The sequence below is a fragment of the Patagioenas fasciata genome, chromosome 5, assembly GCF_037038585.1.
Source record: "Patagioenas fasciata isolate bPatFas1 chromosome 5, bPatFas1.hap1, whole genome shotgun sequence".
Lineage (NCBI taxonomy): Eukaryota > Metazoa > Chordata > Aves > Columbiformes > Columbidae > Patagioenas > Patagioenas fasciata.
The window spans coordinates 53,905,814-53,924,423 of record NC_092524.1 but is presented as its reverse complement, the minus strand read 5'-3'; the positions used below and the strand labels follow the sequence as shown (position 1 = coordinate 53,924,423).

At 40.3% G+C, this 18,610-nt stretch overlaps 1 protein-coding gene across 1 annotated transcript in view; it reads left to right on the top strand.

Annotated features, from left to right (window-relative positions):
- Positions 1–18,610, top strand: part of FBLN5 (fibulin 5) — a 52,703-nt gene that overhangs the window by 23,877 nt on the left and 10,216 nt on the right. The window contains exons 5-9 of the mRNA XM_065838559.2: positions 9,708–9,830; positions 13,067–13,183; positions 14,121–14,240; positions 17,034–17,156; positions 17,689–17,815. Of these exons, the coding sequence (XP_065694631.1) occupies positions 9,708–9,830; positions 13,067–13,183; positions 14,121–14,240; positions 17,034–17,156; positions 17,689–17,815 (610 nt within the window). The remainder of the gene's footprint in view (positions 1–9,707; positions 9,831–13,066; positions 13,184–14,120; positions 14,241–17,033; positions 17,157–17,688; positions 17,816–18,610) is intronic.

The following is an 18,610-nucleotide window of genomic DNA, read 5'->3' as shown; positions in this document are numbered from 1 at the left end:
CAGGCCATGGAGTTTCCATGTTTAAGCAAAGCCTTTAACTGAAATCAGTAGTTTGTCTCATTTCTGATTCCAGAATTAACATGCAGACTGTGCTTTTTTGCAAAAACTCTCATGGAACACCAGGAACAGTCCACACAATCAGGTGTAATCTTGCGCCAACAGGGACCCCTGGGAACTGGTGGGAGTGAGGAGCTGTGGCCGTGCAAGTGTACGAACCATTCACAGGTCTGTTCTGATCTGAAGGTGAAACAGCTGCTGCCACTTTAGACCCTTTGGTATGCACTTATCTGCATGGCTGTCCTATAAATCTCAATCACAAAGGCAGGACTAGAACTGTGCTCAGAGAAGAAAGTCCTTTCACGGTTTAGCTGTTGTTTATCATCTTTGAGTAACGTTAGAAGTGTGCTAGCTAAGGAAAGGCTCAGATAGCTGGCAGGATATCTAGAACCTGTGACACATGTTGAGCAATTTTCATACCAGGCAGAAGGAGCAGCACTACAGATTCATGCTTCACACTACTCAGTCTCCCCTTCCAGGCTGACCATCTATGTGAAAAACACTTTAATCCTTGTTTAGCAATCAACCAATAACGTAATGCCTATGGGATGCAGATAGAAAATTGATTCGGCAACCAATGACCAGTCCTCAGACACTGAAATATGCAATTAAACAGGTGTTTAGGGAGTTGATCTTGGATTGTGTCCAAGCTCAGCAAGGTCAGTCATCCTTGGAAAAAAACACTGACCCCACACAGCAGCAGTTTGAATTTGGCTTCAGTCTGCAGGTTAGGAATGTGGCATTGTTATTTCTCCCCTTTTCTTATCAAATGTAATTATCTTGAGAAAAAAAAAGTTTTGAGAAAACATGTGATTTCACGGAGTAAAAATCTACTACTGAGGAAATTATTTCTCAGTGTCCAAATAAGGAGTGGAGGAGAAGTTTGGGGAAAGTGCTCTGTTCCAAGTAATCTTGGAACCAACACCCATGTTACTGAGCTCGGATGTTTAGTCCTGGCCTGCAATTATTCCTATAAAAAAATAGACATCCAATCTTTGTATTATTTTAAAAAGGAGCCCTGAGGGTTATAAATGACTAAACGAGCTTCAGTGTTTGAGCAGACAGAGGTTCTGGAATGAGCTCCCAGCCTTGACCCTCTCTGCAAGAACTTTCTATCTCAAGAGTGGGGTGAGATCATGGGGTTGTGTTGGTACAACAGTGGGACTAGAATACAGATAGAATAAAATAAAGAAGTAGGGCCCCAAAATCACCCTCACTTCCCAGTAGAAGGGAGAAGAAGGCTTTTAATAGAAAACTTTTTTTAACTCTGCAAGACCTGTGCTCTCACAACTGTCAAATTAATCTTCAGCCTTACTGCATTTGAACCCCATGGTGCTAATGGCTCTCAGACAATCATGATGGCAAAAACATTCCCACTTTTGTCAATGGTTGGTCAAAAGAAGGAAACACAGACGCAGCTACTACTGTGACCCACAGAAATTTGTAGCATGATTATCAGAATTCATTACTTAAGAAAGGAAGTCATGCATGCTAAATATGTTCCAAATAGAACAAAATGTAACAGTCCATCTGCGAAACAGCACACATTGCCAAAAGCATATTGTCTTGGAAATCTGCTGTCCACATTGGCTTCCCTCTTGAATACAGAGTCCAAGCAAAGTTTCTCTTCTAATCGCCAAAGTCTCCAAGAATGTGGTTCTAGCTCAGAGAAGATAAGTCCACATCCTTCCATGATAGCTCTCTGCTAGGGGCATTATCACCTTGTGGGGGAGCAGGGAAGGAGCTGACATGGAGGGAGTGGAATGGTCACGGCACCTGAGCATGGACCATGCCTGTGGAGGGATAAACGTAGTCACGAATCCCACCACTTTCAACAGCAGTAGGTGGACTTAAGAAGGCAGTAGTCTCCCTTGTTCCTGCAGTGGTAGGTGCAAATATCTTCTTGGGATGGAGCTGCTTTGGTAAGCTTTCCACATGCATTTACTCTGTTGCATGGTATGTATCCACATGCTGATAAATGAAACTCATCAATATACTTATTTAACTTTATTTCCTCTTAAAAAAACCTTTTTCTCAACAAAGTCTTTTCTTGAAGGACTCTGATATTGTCTCTGAACTGACGAGCTGACCTTAAGGACTTTGTTTCCTTCTGTATTCTTTAACATATAAAGTCCTGCTTAGACACAAAGTCCTGTTTTTCTGAGCAGAAGAAAGGCAAACAGTGTCTTTGCTTACAGTTTTTGAACCTCGTCTTCCAGTGGACAGATGCTTCCTTCCAGTTCCTAAGCACCTCTGTTCCTTCTTCTCTTGTCTGCTTTCTCCCCTGGCTTTCCACCTCTTAAAGTCACTTGGCTTGCCAATCTCCTGCTTCCTGCATGTTCACTCCCCCTAACCTGCAGTTTAGTCCTCTCTGAGCTCTTGGCTTCGACAGATGGTCTGCGATAATAACTTGGATTCTTCCTCTTTATCTTGCTTCATGCTTGATAAAAATGCAGTCATTCTTTGTGTCCTGAAAGTAAGGTGGTTGGCATGTCCAACATCTTTAGGCTGATGACTCAACATCTTGTAGCATAAGAATTTTATCAACATTTTCTAAGTTTTCTGGTTTTTTTTTCTGTAATTATGACAAATATTAGAGCTACAATATCTCTCACTAAGAATCAAATTTATTGCTAAAATTACAAACAAAAAATGAAAAATTGCACGTGTACATTTAAAGCTTTGCAAAGGAGAAATCACTTGGAAGAACTTCACAAATTCCTACCCCCGTTTTCAGTAGTTTCACTGGCCAAGATAGATGTCCTAATGGCCTAGGAAATGAAAAAAGATGTAAGGCAAGCAGCAAATCTCAGGTGTAATGGGTATGGATATATGTAAAAATCGCTAAACTTTGAATCATGTTAAATAATTCAGTGAAGACTGTAAGACAACACTTTGATCATATAATCTGTCTTTCTTGTGACACGGGCCATAGAACCTTACCTAGCAACTGGTGTTTCAAGTGCAGAGCTTTTCGCTACAGCATATTTCAAAGAAGAAATACTGGTCAGGCATTAGGTCCTAAAAGTAACCAAGCATCTACCACCTGCTTTGTTGTCTTTTAATGTTTAAATGATGGTTAATTAGTAGTACTACTAAAGTTTGTGGCTTATTTTTATTTTGGATTTGTCTTGTAAACACTGAATTTCATCCTGTTGTCTTAGTTTCAGTGACCATCTCCAGCTAAAAACTTCATTCCCATGGAGGTGTTTATAGATCACAGCAAGTATACCTTGAACCTTTTCTTAAATAGATTATTAAACAGAGCATTGTCTTGCTCTGAGACAGATTTTCGTGACTTGGAATTAGTTTTCAGATATTTCCTGATCTCTTTGCAATATCACTTTTTGAAGTGTTGACACCAGACATGTATTTCAGTAATTATTTTACTAATGCAATATACAGTGGTAAGAACAATTTCCTGTGTCTACTCAGTGTTCTCATGTTTATGCTTATCCTTTCAGCAACACCGTGTCAAGAAAAGTTCATGTTCAAGTGATTATCTTTCATAATCCCAGAGTTATTTTCATAACCAACATTTTTTACTCTTGATATATGACCTCATGTTTGTCTGCCTTGAAATGCACTTTCAAATGTGCCCACAATATCTAGCAAATTACTTTTATTTGTATAAGAGTTTTGCGTACTTCTTAATTTTTAACTCTACCAGGTTGCAATCCTCTGAATTTTATCCCAAATGTGGAAAACACTGGACCAAAACCAAATCCGCAGGATCCTGTAGACACTCACATGATGATTCCACATTTAGGATTCTCCCTTGAGATTTCTGGTCTCCTAGTTTCAGCCTCTTTCATTTGAGCAGCGTCGAATATGTCTGGTCTTAATTCAATGGATTAGAGTACTGTTTTTCTTTCTATGCTGTGATTTGTTACGGTATTATTGATAGAAATTAGAGTGGCCTCAGTCCTGCATTCTTTGTGGACCTGAGCCGGTATAAAAGATCACTGCATCTTCTGATAAGAATTAGCCTTCCTGGTGACATGTGGTGATGTGCTGCAGTTTGACATCTAGATTTTCTTTCTGACTATATTATTATGCTCCCCTGTTTTTTGGTATGCATAGCTTTTAAATTATTTCATTTTTTAAACTTATGGGCAATGAATTAAAAATGTCATTCATTGTTCTACGATGTGGCTGAATTCTAAAGAATCCATGAAGATTACTGCTAGTTTTTACAGATAATAAAACACAAAGCCAGTAATTTGCATGCTAAACACAATTAGTTCATTTATTTATTTTGACATTGTAAATGATTTCTATCCTGTCACTAGGCATCCTGCCATCCATTAAAAATACAATCTGTACCAATAAAAACAAAGCATCGGCACATCACATCCCACAAAGGCAGCCAGAAATATAAAAAGCACTTCCTCCACCCTTTCAATCCCCAAATGAAACCCCATTGCCCCAGTCACCTCACCTCTGCAAAATGTCAAGTAAACAGAACATCACACCCCAGGGCTGCAAGACCAAACCTCCACAGCAATAAATTTTTAAGGCAGACACACTAAGCTAAGACAGAGATTTGTGGTTGATTTTGGAGTCTTTGGGCTCAGGCTCTTGCAGCAGCAAGTTCCTGAGAAATGTGTATGGAGATGTCTCCTACCTATTCTCCCATTCAGTCAGTAAACCAAAGACCTTCAAAATTCATGTATTTGAGCCATGAGGCTCTGTATTCATCCTAGGTGGTATTTCTTTGGAGGCAGAGAGCAGCAGTCTGGATGAGCTGTGTGGTTGCTCTCATTATTCAGCTGGGAAGAAAGAAAGTGAATTATTCCCACTTCAGATCAGATTTTAATTTCAGTCTGGACTTGTCCCTGAACTTCTGCCCTTGGAACCCGCTGTGGGAGTAGTAATGTGAATGCAACAACTGGGAGGATGTATGGGAGACTGTTAATTTGGTAACACAGAGCAGCAGAATCAAGAGCTGAGACATCCAGGGCCAGTGTTGGTTGAGCACTCTTGGGCAAAAGAAGTTTTAAACAGAGATCCACCCTGCACTGCCTAGGTTCCCTAGTGTGGCTTTAAGTGCTGAACAGCTGCTCTCTCAAAATCAGGAACCTCTAAGGAGCCACCCACAGTCACTAGTCACTTGGGAAAATTTGGACATGTTCAAAATTATTAGGTCTTACAACGTTCTTTAGCACCCTCTTGTTTTTATATGTAATTTCACAGTAACTATCCCAGTCCTATCTGTAAGGGTAAGAAAACGTGTGGTAGGCAGATAACTCTTTCAATTTGCCACTGAATGTGTCAATGGTTCTCTCTCTGTTGCAGTAGTTCATGGAAGCTTTGAGGTTCAATAGGTCCTTAGAGTAAGACAATAGCGCTGTGAGTAGTATAGAAGAAATGAGTTCAGCTGAAAGAGCCTTTGATGCCTCTGAGGTCTCCTAGTAGAACAAAATGGTTTCAGAATGACTGTTAATCTTTTACTTCAGATCTCATTAGCCAATGTAGAGGCTGCATTAAATTTCTGAAAAGTCGTATCTTTAAGTGTTCACATAAGGGCAGGTTGTATTGGGCTACATGAAGGACTACAAGTCAGAGACATCTGTGACCTATTCTTGCTTCTGTCTTGTTGAGTGGCCACTGGTTAGTTCTTTAAATTCTTAGGCTTGAATTTCCCAGTTAAAATCCCAGAGCACTGATATTTACACCAAGCAGGACACAAAGGGTTTCATAGTACAGTTTGATTCATATTATGATTGGAAGCCTTCAAATAAAAGGATTGTGAACTGGCTCTGTATATAAGAGGGTAGGCCCTGTCCTGAATAGCTTTAGATGCTAAACAGTAAAGGGAGACGGGACTATGATAAAAATTTCGTTCAAATAGGATGCAGGGCATTGGAAGCTGAAAAGCAAGGATAAGTTCCCACAGCCTAAATTCTGAGCTCATGAGTTACAGTGGGGTCACTGCCGCTGTGCCAGTTCCTTGTCCTGCCCAGTAACTACCACATACCTTAGTCTGTTTTCAGTGAGGAAAGATCTAATTTATGTTTGCATCCTAGTTCACCTCTTGGCAATTCTTCTTGTAGCCACATGCTGAGTAATCTAGCCAAAATCACAGAAGACATATCCAGTAAAGCTAGCTCTCAGCTCTTAAAACCTAGACTTGCTCTTGGGACACAGGTAATGTTTTCTAAGGATCTTGGCAATGAAAGGTATTAAAGGCAGGTTCAGTGTAATGAAAACCATCCTTGGATATCAGTGACAGGTGACACCATCTGATGCTTTCAATGTACTGATGCCAAAATCATCAAATATCACAATCTAGTAACACTCTGAATGGGGGACAGTGGGGTTTCTAGGGTTTCTTGCTAGCTTGCTTCACTTCAGTAACTCTTCTGCTCTCCAGCTGATTAAACTTTGGGGATCAGACAACTAATTGCAGTATTTCTTTCCATGGTGAAGACAGCAACACAGGTTATGCTTTGTCAAAAGCACTCTTCCAGGTTCCAGAGAACTGCATCTCAGGGACTTCATAGCCACATGCACTATCCTTGTATTTAGTGGTCTTTACGATTTTTTATTCTATGAATTCTTCTTACATGCTTTGAACCTACAAAACTATTGACAACTTATTATCATGTACATTTAGTATCACAATTTTACTCTAGTATGGTCCAGGAACTCTTATAAGGGCAAAGGTTTTACAAATTAGCTTTGAAGTTACATTCCCAGGGCATGAACATACCTAAGATTTATGTTTGAATGGGACAGAAATAATAAGCTGTGCAACCAGAATAAGAAATGATTTACACATTATTGAATAGCTGTCAGGTTCTTTCCACTTGCGATTTTCCACCCAATCAAAAGTGCCCTGGGAGTATTTTGATATAGTTTCTATGCTGGCACTTAAGTCTAGTAAATCCATTATAGGCAATCTCTTATGGCTAGTTTTCTCCCCAGTAGAAATAAGTTGTTTTCCCTGTTATTGTTGTTGTTTGTCCCCCTTTCCCTGTCAAATGTCTAGTTTTGACTTTATCAATCAGAAAAGTTCTCACTGTATGCTGCACTGTGTAAATGGGCTGGGCAAGGCACCCTCTGTCTCTCAGCTCTTATATTCTTCCAGAGGATACCCAATGGTAGCCAATTGTTGCACCAACATTTTTCTCAGTGTGCAAATATCAGCTTTCACTTAGTGAGCCCATGTAATGTAAAAGCCCTGGCAGACAAGTTGGGATTATGCTACCTGCTTGAACTGAGAAGGCTGCTTGCCAAAAATGATTTATTTGATTGCATTGCATGGGCCTGTCAAGAGTTTAACAGTACAGCACAGCAAGGAGCAATCTTAGAGAAAGCCAGAGACATGTAATATAGAACTGAGTGTGTGCACTCAGGCCTAAGCAAAATGATTTAAAGCTACCAGTGAAGCTGTTTATACCTGTTGGTTGCATAAAACTTCATTAATGAAGTCAGTGAGGTCTTATTCAGTATAAAATACAGGGAGTCAAAGTGTTCTGCAGAGATTCGGGGTGACCAGGTTCTAGGGAGAGCAGAAACTCCACAGGTAGCCTCCGTTGCAAAAAATTTTGCTTTCAAACAGAAATATGTCTTCGACACCACTACAAAGGGAGAAGACCGAAGGTAAGCAAAGAAATCAGCATGGTAGACAGCAAAGAGGACTGATGTCTCACTTTTCTGGAGTGATTGTACTGCTGCTCATGCAACTCCCACAAAGATGCCTTGGGAACAAAACCAACCGTGTAGCCACCTGTTGCTTTTGGTGAAGAATACATGTTGTACCCCTGCAAGAAAGACGCACCACAGCAGAGTGAAGGATCTATAGTCTTTGAACAGCATTGCTACCATATGCGGTGGTAAGACCTTCACCCTCACTTTGTCTCCACTGTGCTTCAACTAGCAATATTACTAGAAGCAGAGAGCATGGAAAATGAAAATCTCCTTTTTAAGCTCAGGGTAGGCTGGAAACAGCAGAACTGGCCAGATCTCAAGGTCCCACTCCTAAAACAATAAGCAAACATGACAAATAGAAAACTTTTTAATTTAGGAAACATTAATGTCATCCTTATTAAATTTATGGTTAGATAAAATCTGTGTTCAAGTACTACTGATTATGTGCAATACGCTGTATGAAGGGAGGATCCAGAATTTTTAGCCCAATCACAGCAGCATGAACTGAACAACATATTTATGTACCTATATAGTCTAGACTTGTTATCTTACTCCTTTCTCACTTCCTCCACAATTTTGCCAACCTTTCCTCTGGCCAATAAATATGTGGGAACTGATTTCTGACAGAGTTAATTAATTACCTCTAATTGTACCACTCTTGTTATCTTACCAGCTTTGACTCACCACAAATTGCCCTGGTACAGATGTTGGCAAGATAAGAACTTTAGACTCTCTCCATATATATGATCTGTATGTATTTATTTATATATCCAAACATGTTAGATATGCTGCTGTGCTAGACTGGAACAGTTATTCCACAATCGCTGGCATTTTACAGCTGAGTGGCTGTGCCAGGTGCCTTGGGGCCAGACATGGAGACATAATTCCTGTCCTCTGCTGCCTGCTCCAGCTTACTGCTTTTGTGAGATACTTTCAGTCATGACCCAACAAAGTCTGGGTTAATAAGAATCAGGGGGGATCAAGAGAGCAGCGTTGCTTGGATGACCTAGTACTTCAGTGAAGGCCACTGCACAGTATGCTGGAATAAAAACTAGATTAGATATCAGTAAATAAAACATAGAAATCTGAGTTGGCTGAAAAAATGACACCATTTATCTTCCGATATTTCAGTTTCTGAGATCTAGAGGCAAACCCGATGCCTGAAACATTGAGGAAGAGACTGGGCAAGGAGGGATTCAAAATGAACTTCTGACTCTGAAAGGCATTTTTAATCAGTTATGTTCCAGTGTCCTGGCTTATGTAAATGTAGGAATGCTATTCACCTCCTTTGCAAAAATAAAAAAATAAATCCCACAACTAAAACACCCTACGGGGTTGTAATAAAAAATCAAATACATTAAAAACAATAAGGATGGTTTAAAAAAAAATAAAGAGAAAAAGAAAACGAAAAGAAAAGGAGTTTTATTACCAGGAAATTGATTCCAGGGAAGTATACATTTTTTTGGTCAGGTAAAGGTTGATTTTGGTTGAACCCTCTGTCAGAAAAATTACAGTGAGATGGTTTGCATTGGTGGGGGTAGGAAGTAAGTTTTTTTATATGTCTGAGTTATGTTTGTACACGTCTCAAACTCCTGTTCATCTCTTGCTCTGCGGCGGGGTTATATAGCCCTTTCAGCAGCCTGTCCCTGGGGCTGGATGCTGCCCTATAGCATGGAAATCCCAGTTCAGTGACAAAGCAAACGTGCAAGCAATAAAAAGCTCAAGGTAATGTGATCCCTTTCTTGAGGACGCTCTGAGAAACACTGGGTCATCTGCAAAAGGGAGTGACGTGATGGGCACCCTCAGTTCTCACTGCCCTCAGACGATTTTATTATGAATTTTACTTCAGGCTATGGTCATTCTCTCTACTCCACCACACTGCTGCTTCTCGCATGGAGCTGTGTACACATTGTGAGTGCAAATCCCTCTACAGTGTGAACAGTCTTTTGTTGTTGCCATTTCTGATATTTTCTTGCTGTATTTCTGTGTTGCAGATGTGGATGAATGTGCTTCAGATTCTCACCAGTGTAACCCCACCCAGATCTGCATAAATACCGAAGGGGGCTATACCTGTTCCTGCACTGAAGGCTACTGGCTCTTAGAAGGCCAGTGTTTAGGTAAAAACCTCCCACGATATAGTATTTGAGCATCTGTGTATGTGCACCTGTGAACAGCTGAAATAATGTCACTGAGCATCTTTGTCAAGTACGTGGCACGTCGGCTACGTGGAAACTGTCTTTCACCTTTGTGAGTGCCAACAGTACAATTGGCAGACAGACTCCATCGCGGAACAAAAACGTAGATGTAAATGCCATATGACGATTTATCCGTGTAACACGTGGGCTTTTCATATTCCCAGTCTGAAGGATTCCCTTTCATATAAGATCAATCAAAAGCATGTATACAAAAAGATCTGTTCCCAAACAGACCTGTCTTTTCCATGCTGTGACACTGTGGACCCGAGGGGATCAGTATTTGATATCAAGAAACAGGCCGGTAAATCCACAGATTCAAACAACCCTTTTGCTTGGAGGTGAGAGAAAAATTACCTCTGAACTGGGTGCCATTTCAGTAGCTTCCAAGCAGTTTTACTTTGATTTTATTATTTTCCTTTTAGCTCAGCCATGCTGAAAAAAACACTCCTCAACAAACAGCAGGGGAAAACCTTCCAGCTCCCCTCTCCTCCAGCCCATTCCCCTCACTTGACGTGCCCATGGGATGATGAAGTAGATGTTAATTTTAGGTACACAGATAGGACCTAGGAGATAGGATACAACTTTTTTCTTTTTCTTTTTCTTTTTTTTTTCTAAGTTTGGTCATTATTATTTTTTTCCCCTCGGCATAGGCTGTTTGCCTGCCAGCTCTGTGGAGCTGGACCGTCCTGTCACAACACCTCAGCTGGAAGGAGAACGGGCTTTCCCTGCCCATTCATCCCTGGAGCCTCTCCAGTTCTTTTCCAAGTCTCTCCTCCCAAGTACCAGTTCCAGTGAAGGACTGACTCACAGCTGCTTTCCTGACTACTGCACGCAGCTGCTGTGCAGCTCCCCTGGCCAGGCAGCCCTGAGCCTCCTCCAACAGGGGTCTGCACAGACATAGCTGCTTTGGGGGTCACCATCTAGTAGTTCCCCTGGGATATGAAGTCTCCACCCCTGCCCCACTCCTTAATCTCTTCTAATTCCTCTTCTCTTGGAGACAAAAAACTTGTGCTGGGGGCTGTACAGGTGTATGTGATGGGGTGGGGATAAGGTAGGGCAGGGAGGAGGATTCTGCTCTACATCACCTGTTGTGTTACTGATTTACTTCCCCCAGTTACAACCCAAACTTAAGGGTTGTGTGCAGCACTCAGGATCTGGACATGGATCTAAAGTGATTTACTGCTTGATGGATGTACCAGAGAACTGAAGTGGCTGCTCTGCTGAACTGATTCAAGCATCTGTTTATGCCATTTAAAATAGGCAATAACATCCCAGTGTTGCCCACTTTAAGTAATCGTGGGGTGAATTATTACAAGGCAATGCAAAGAGCTAAGAGCAAATTGCATTTAGAGTCACTATATTTTTCCCTAACTGTCAAAAAAGCCCCAGTTTTCCATACTTTTTACTGGCCTTAGAGAAGTTATTTTTTTGTTGGCAGTAAAAAACTATTTAATGTAATCAGAGGTCTGGATTGGGTTTTAGAGACAGGCTTTTATGGTGCACTGTGAGTAAACCACAGTTACAAAAAGCTACACCTTTATTGTAATTATCTATTTTATATATTTATTGCAATTATCCCCGTAAATTTTATATAGGAGCAGGTACAGCAGTATCCACAGGACCCACCCACAAGAAGAAAAAGTCCTTATCCTCAAAATGTTGTGCTCTTGAGATAAAAGTCATGCAAAAGACAAAGCATGTGTTTAAAGTAATGCATTATGTCCGTTAAATGAGTTATTAATTTACTTAAAACCTATGTCACTTTTTCCAGGATTTAGGCCAAATCTACTACTGGTGTACATACCTTAGCCGACCCTGGCCTTTGGGTTGTCTTACTATTTAGAATGCAGTGGGAAATACTATAAAAGCTATTAAGGGTAAAGTGTCAGTGTCCCTGTTATTTTATACAGACAGTATTTCCAAGACTATTGAAATTTTCACAATGGTTTCCTGAGACTTTCTATGGCAAAATTATCTCAATGAGGCCAACAACATAAGGTTGAATTGCAGGATGTAACTACTTCTACAACAGATTCACAACATTGTTGTTTTTGTGATATTACTCCATCATGTAAATGTTCAAGTTGTTCAAGAATTTAGTTCTTCAACATGTTCTTTATATTTAACACTAAAACAGGAAGCAGCCAATTTAGCTAACAAATAATGAACTGCTGGAATTAATGTAGATATATATGTATACGTGTGAACCGTAGGGAGGATACTGTTATTTTGATTTTTACATCTGTTGGCACCTACAGTGGGTGTAATTTCACCAAAACCTGTACCTTCCTGCTTTGTTCCTTCTGGCAAACCGACTGGAGATAATACACTTGGTTTTCTACTGCACAATCATAACTTCAAAGCTTTGAGAGTAGCCATTTTAAAATAATCTCCATAAATCAAAAGCCAGTTAATACCAAAAGATATGTTAAGCCTTGGAAAGGATAACTACTCCTGGTGTTTCATTCCAGTTCCTAGTCAAGAAGCAAAATTCTTCTAGCACTTACCAGCATATGTACCCTATAGCGTTTTCTTGTGCTTGTAACACTCAGTTGCATGTATTTCTAAAGCTGCATTTTGGCGAAAACTGCTGTTTTGGCAGTAAATGTACTGTTTACATTTTACAGTCTATAACTTATTAAAAAGTCATATGAAATGCTAATGTGCCTATTGGGAAAAAAAAAATAATCTTTAAATAATATCCTCTCTAAAAAAAAAAAAAAGTATTTAGTAACAAATAGTTCTTGCTTTTCCAGTGAGTAGCTTTGGTGTATGTGGAGGTAAAAAAGGTTTCTATCTTGATTTTGACAAAAAAATGTTGGCTGTGCTTGTGTTGACGGGCTGTGTCAGCTATCAGGTGTCCTTCAAAGTAATTGCTCAAAGGACTGACTCTGGGTTTCCTGATGACATCACATTCAGTTCACAACAATGACAATCAGTTCATAGGACATACTGATAGATGTCAGCTGTGGATAAAAACACATTACGGGATTATTTTGGGTAGAGATATATTTTAACAATTACTCTGGGTCTGAACACCTGAAAGTTTGGCTGTAACCAGTATGCTGTTATTGGTACTGTTGACCCAATGTGTTTGCTGCTTTGTATCTGCATGTGAAAATACAAACCACTTTACCTTCCATCTTTCCCATCTGTAGATATAGACGAATGTCGCTACGGCTACTGCCAGCAGCTGTGTGCCAATGTGCCCGGTTCCTACTCCTGCACATGCAACCCAGGCTTTACCCTTAATGATGACGGAAGATCATGCCAAGGTACCGTGTATGTTAAACCATGACCGAAGTTTTTGGCCCCAACCCCTAAAACTTGCTTTGTTTTTTGAATACACGTATCTTTCCCAACATCGTTTTTGAAAATGTTCATAGGTTTGTCATGAGGTATTTTTGTAGCTTTCCAGTACCTTGGAGGTGTACATGTGCAACGTGACCAGTGTATCAGGAGAAATATGCACAGAAGCCCAAGCCCTCTAAAATATAGGGTTACACAATTCAATTATATTACAGAGAGTTTAAGTTCTGAAGTTACTTTTAAAATCCAAGCCTGTGTGACCCACCTGAGACAGAAAAACTCTGTCAGGTCAGCAAATTATATCTGTCTCCCAAGCTCCAGACTCAAGTCCTGAAGACCTTTTGCTGTGATGTGCTACCTGAATCAAAGTCAACACAACCTCTTCATAAAACCTCTCCCTAGGTTTTCCTCCAAGAAATGCTCTGTGCTAATTGTGTGAGGTGTTTCCAGAAGCTGCTGATGGCCTAAAAGGAAAAAAAACCCAAAACCTTTTTTTCATAGCTCTAGGTTTCCATAAGAACAATTCATCATTGCATTCTCTTCCCCAGGTACATCCTGCTGCATTTTGTCTCAGGTCTGTTATGACAAAATCAGTTCAAAGGTTTTTAAATTGCAGGATAAAGACAGAAGCATTTGTAATAAATATTTCATCCCATCTTCCATGTTATTTTTGCAATTGAAGACATTCCCAAAATGCTTCATTTCCACGCACTGTTGTGCTTCCAACATGCTATTTCCAGGCATCAGCTTGAATCCCAATAAATAATACCGACTTGGTTATACTTTTTTCAGAACAAATCATTTTGACTGTACAGCTAATCTCTTTGAAATACTTTACAGTAATGAATTCAAAATAGAGTTTGGGGTGAAATAACTGATATATTGGGTGTTGGTTTCCTGTAGATGTGAATGAATGTACAAGTGAAAACCCTTGCACTCAGACCTGTGTCAATACCTACGGCTCTTTTCTCTGCCGCTGTGAACCTGGCTACGAACTGGAAGCTGATGGAGTTAACTGCAGTGGTAACTGTCTTTAGTTATTTACTGTTTTGTTTTCTGCAATGCTATTAAGTTTTCTTTTTCCAATGTATTGTTTTGTACATGCCTTTTAAAAAGTTTTTGCCTTGGTCCACGGTTAGCACCAGGAGAGCTGCAACTCATATCATCTTCTTTCCAGTTAAAGCACACAGCAAACACCCAGAAAAGCACAGTGGAGGAGGGCTGCACATGGGTTTAAAGAAATAAGCTAAATATTAAAAAGCACCAAGATAACAGAAAAAAATAAGGAAACACCTCCTAAATGCTGAACAGGAAGGTTTATCAGAGCAAGTAAAGCAGGGACTGTCCTAGAACATTCTTCCATGATTGAAGAAATACTTTATATAAAGCACTTTTCCAGTTGTCTGTTGAATGCATGTATTCCTCTTGCTCTTACAATTGCATGCTTCTGCCTGAAACCTTCCCCAGTTTCCCCTGTAGAGCTTTGGCTACACTTCAGAAACTGTATATGGTTTCTTAGTACAGCTATTGCTAATCTGTTCAGCAGATAGCAGTAGAAACTGTGCTAATGTCACCGTAATTTTTCCTCCCTTGTTTTTGTTTTCGTTTTATTGCTTTATTTTAATTGAAGGCAAAATTTATTTCTGTGCTTAATGTTCCCAGAGCCTGGTAAAATTAGAGAATCCAGTGAATATTTCTTGGAAAGAAAAACGCACTGGAAAATACTTGTATTTTACTTTACAGTAAACAGATCTAACATGCTGTTTCTGAGTGAAAAGACATGTGATATGCAGTATGTGTATAGAGTAGTGTTTCCAAAGCTGTTCTTCCCTGCAAACCTCCTTATTATAGGGAAAAGAACAAAGACATATATCTAAAGAGTCTCATGCATTTAACATTTAGAGCTGCAACACCTAATGTAAGTTTTCTGCTTTCTGATGGATTTTCTGCTTTTAAGTTAGACTCCTGCACCTTCCATGTTCTCCTGAGCTAGTTGCGGGCCTCAACCAGTTAAGCTCAATGCAATGCCACATAAACTTTGCCAGTACAAAATGGTGACAGAAAAAGTAGTACTTGAGCCTCATTCATGTCTCAGAGTTAAACCAGCAAAAGGGACTTTCCATCACTCATATTTAGAGCAGAAAACCTTTTCTTGACAAGTCTGTGTGAGAAAATACTTGTCAAAGCAGACCAAATTTATCTGGACGAGCTTCTTTCACTTCCCAACCAATCACTAGACATCACTGAGGTTTGCAAAGGGAATGCCTTATTAGGAGACATGCCTGCGAGACACTAGGATCCAGATGTGCTTCAACAGTCCATGGCCTAGCAGATGTCTTACCTAGAAGAAGGGATAAATCCCTGCCCCAGTTCAAGGAGTCAGAGATTTCAACCAGGCTTTCCCAACACTGGTGTTATTTTCTGATCACAGAAGCCTTGCATGTGCATTAGATGTTCTCTGAAATGCTGAACATCTTGTCCTCTGCAGGTAGTCAGCAGCATGTCAGAAGGGTTTAGGAACAGCAAAGGTGTGTCTGTCCTGTGTGGGCTCAGCAGCAAACATGTAGGACCCTCAGGGCTTTAAGTCCTTCCAGCACTTGGCAGCAGCTGAGCACCGGTTATACGAATCTGATGTGCTGGAAGTCTGGGCTAGGACACCTCAAGGCGATGGGTGATATCTTGGTCCCTTTAAGGAGTCAGCCCTTGGTCCATGTTTTGTCAGGAAGGTGTTTTTTTCAGTGAACTCTCTGGGAAAAGTTGGACAATAACAGGATTATGTAGGTGTGGAGTTCCTTTCATCACCATTTTGATAATGGGGTTGCATCAATAAACCCATTTAAAAAATATTTGGACTTCAAATACTTTTCAATTCATCTGCACAAAACACTAAAAGTGGATAAATGGACTGAGCCCAATTTAGAAGAAAGAGAAATTCAGTCTGAAGAGTAAAAGTGACTTGCCTGGGAGAGTCAACATGTCAGAGCTGGGAATAAGAACTTGGGAGTTCCTGGCTGAGGCTCTGGCCCTTGTTTCTTTCTTCCCCTGAATAGGGAAATAAGGAAATGATTAACTGCAGCCTCCCTCAGTCTAGTGCCTTTGCATGTGTTTTCTCTGCAGTCAGCCATGTGCAGCTCTGAAGTTCGTCTTTCTCACTCGAGCACAGTTCTGCAGAACACGACTGGTCAATTCATAAGTGCAAGGGTAAAAGAGCACAATTTCTGCTTGCCATCAGAGATTGCACAGACTGCTCAGCTTCCTGGGTATCTGGGACATGGCTGGGCCTTCCAGTAGGTCTGACCCTGGGATGAGCTCTGTAGTCTTGCTGGAATGCCTTGGAAGTAACTGGCTAGAGGTTAAGAAACATAAAACAGCCAGAGCTGGCTGCAGGAGTTCTGCTGGGACCCATGTGGCCCTGGGAAAGGGAAGTTTGCTCTCCAGAAAAAAAAGAAAAAAAAAGAAACCCCACCGCCAAGTCTCTCCTTTCAAATTACAGTTGCAGCTTTGTTGTTGGAGTTGCTCTATCTGTGACGTAAAACACAACTGAAAACATGTCCAACTGGTGACAGGTATTCAAAACGAAATACATATAAATAAAAGATGCATTGTATTCAGCAGAAACTTTGGTTTCCCTGGGAGAAAAATGTTTAACCAAGAATGTGTATAGCATTTTGCGACATTGCTGAAGATCTCTGGGGAGCTGAAGGGTGCCAACCTCCAGCTGGGGTGACAGGCATATTATCTGGATGGTCACCTGCCTGTGGGACTGCTCTTTTGACCGTAAAGCCAAAGACACTAAACTTTGTTTTACCACTGCAGACATGGACGAATGCAGCTTCTCAGAGTTCCTCTGCCAGCACGAATGTGTGAATGGGCCTGGTTCTTACTACTGTATCTGTCCTTCGGGCTATAACTTGCTTGACGATAGCAGAAGCTGCCAAGGTAAGAACATTCCTGCACTGATTAAGACCCCAGGGGCCCGGAAAATAAGTCTTGTGTCTGGAAAGAGCTTTTCAAGAATTGAGATGCTTGGTCCTGACATTGCACAGTGAAATACTCACAGGGGCCAATTATGTAACTCTGGTAAGAATGTCATCACGTGAATAGTGCCAATGAGGTCAACTGGTGCGTTGGTGTAAGACTTTACTGACTAACAAGCAGCTACACAGAAAAGCCCTCAGATGCTCTCCTCTCTGCTGCACATCTCTCTTTAGCTTTCCCCTTTCTCTAAGGTCAGAGAGCTTGAGCAGTCAATTTATTTCCTAGTTTTTGCAGTACTTAGCATATGGCAGCACTCCAATAAGCAGAAATGAATGGAGTAAAAACTGATCTTAAAAGAGAGGCCAGTTATTCAAAGGTCACTTCTCATGGTGCAAAAGTGTTATGAATTTGGGGGCAAGTCCTTAGATGGAAACTGTTTTGTAAGAGTGGTGTCTTGCACATATTTCCCTTTCTCTTGTTTCTTGTGTTTTAGATATCAATGAATGTGAAACCAGAAACTTCACCTGCACTCCACAGCAAACATGTTTCAATATCCCAGGAGAATATAAATGTTTAGACCCAGTAAGATGTGAGGATCCTTATATTCAGATTAACGAGAAGTGAGTAACACACCCAGAGCCACAAAAGCTATCCGTGTGAAGCATATCTAGAGTAAACCAAATAAGCTACATTTTTACAACACAGCCATGAAATGTGTCTAGAGAGCTATACATACATGCTGTTGCTGCATTTACCATTGGTAAGCTTTATAAAAATAATAAATTGCAATTCCTTACCAGGTCACCAGGTGGGATATGATATGATACTCAGATGTGTGAGAAGTTAGACTGGAAAAACACTTATCAGTGGGTAGAGAAAACAGCAAGGTTTGTAATGTAATAAAAGATATTTACTTACATTTCTGACTTCATATACACTCAGATTAAGCCTGTTTGTTAGCATGAGTATTTCCTGTAAATGTTAACTCCCTGATGTCTGCGAAGTACTCTAAAACATGAGACGATAGCTATAGCAGGATACAAGTAGTTTCCTACTGTTCAAAGGTTAAAAGTGATTAAAAGTCCACAGACTGATTTGCCTTATCCAGAAACTGGATATATCTGGATGGGGCTGTTAGCACTGTTACTGTCTAAATTGGGAATCATTTGAGCAAGTGAAAAAATAAATTCCGAATTTCTAAAAATTGCCTGTTTCTTTTACATTTTTGTAGATACTTGCCTGGAGCTCAAAATAGTATTTCAGCTCCAGACAATTCCTTATATATTGTAGACCATAATTTTTAATCTATAGTGTTTGCACTAAATCCAGTTACTTGGGGTTACTTGGTAGCCTAAACTATTTTATAGAAAGGCAACAGATGAAGAATCAGCTTCTTTCCATTATAATTTATTCAT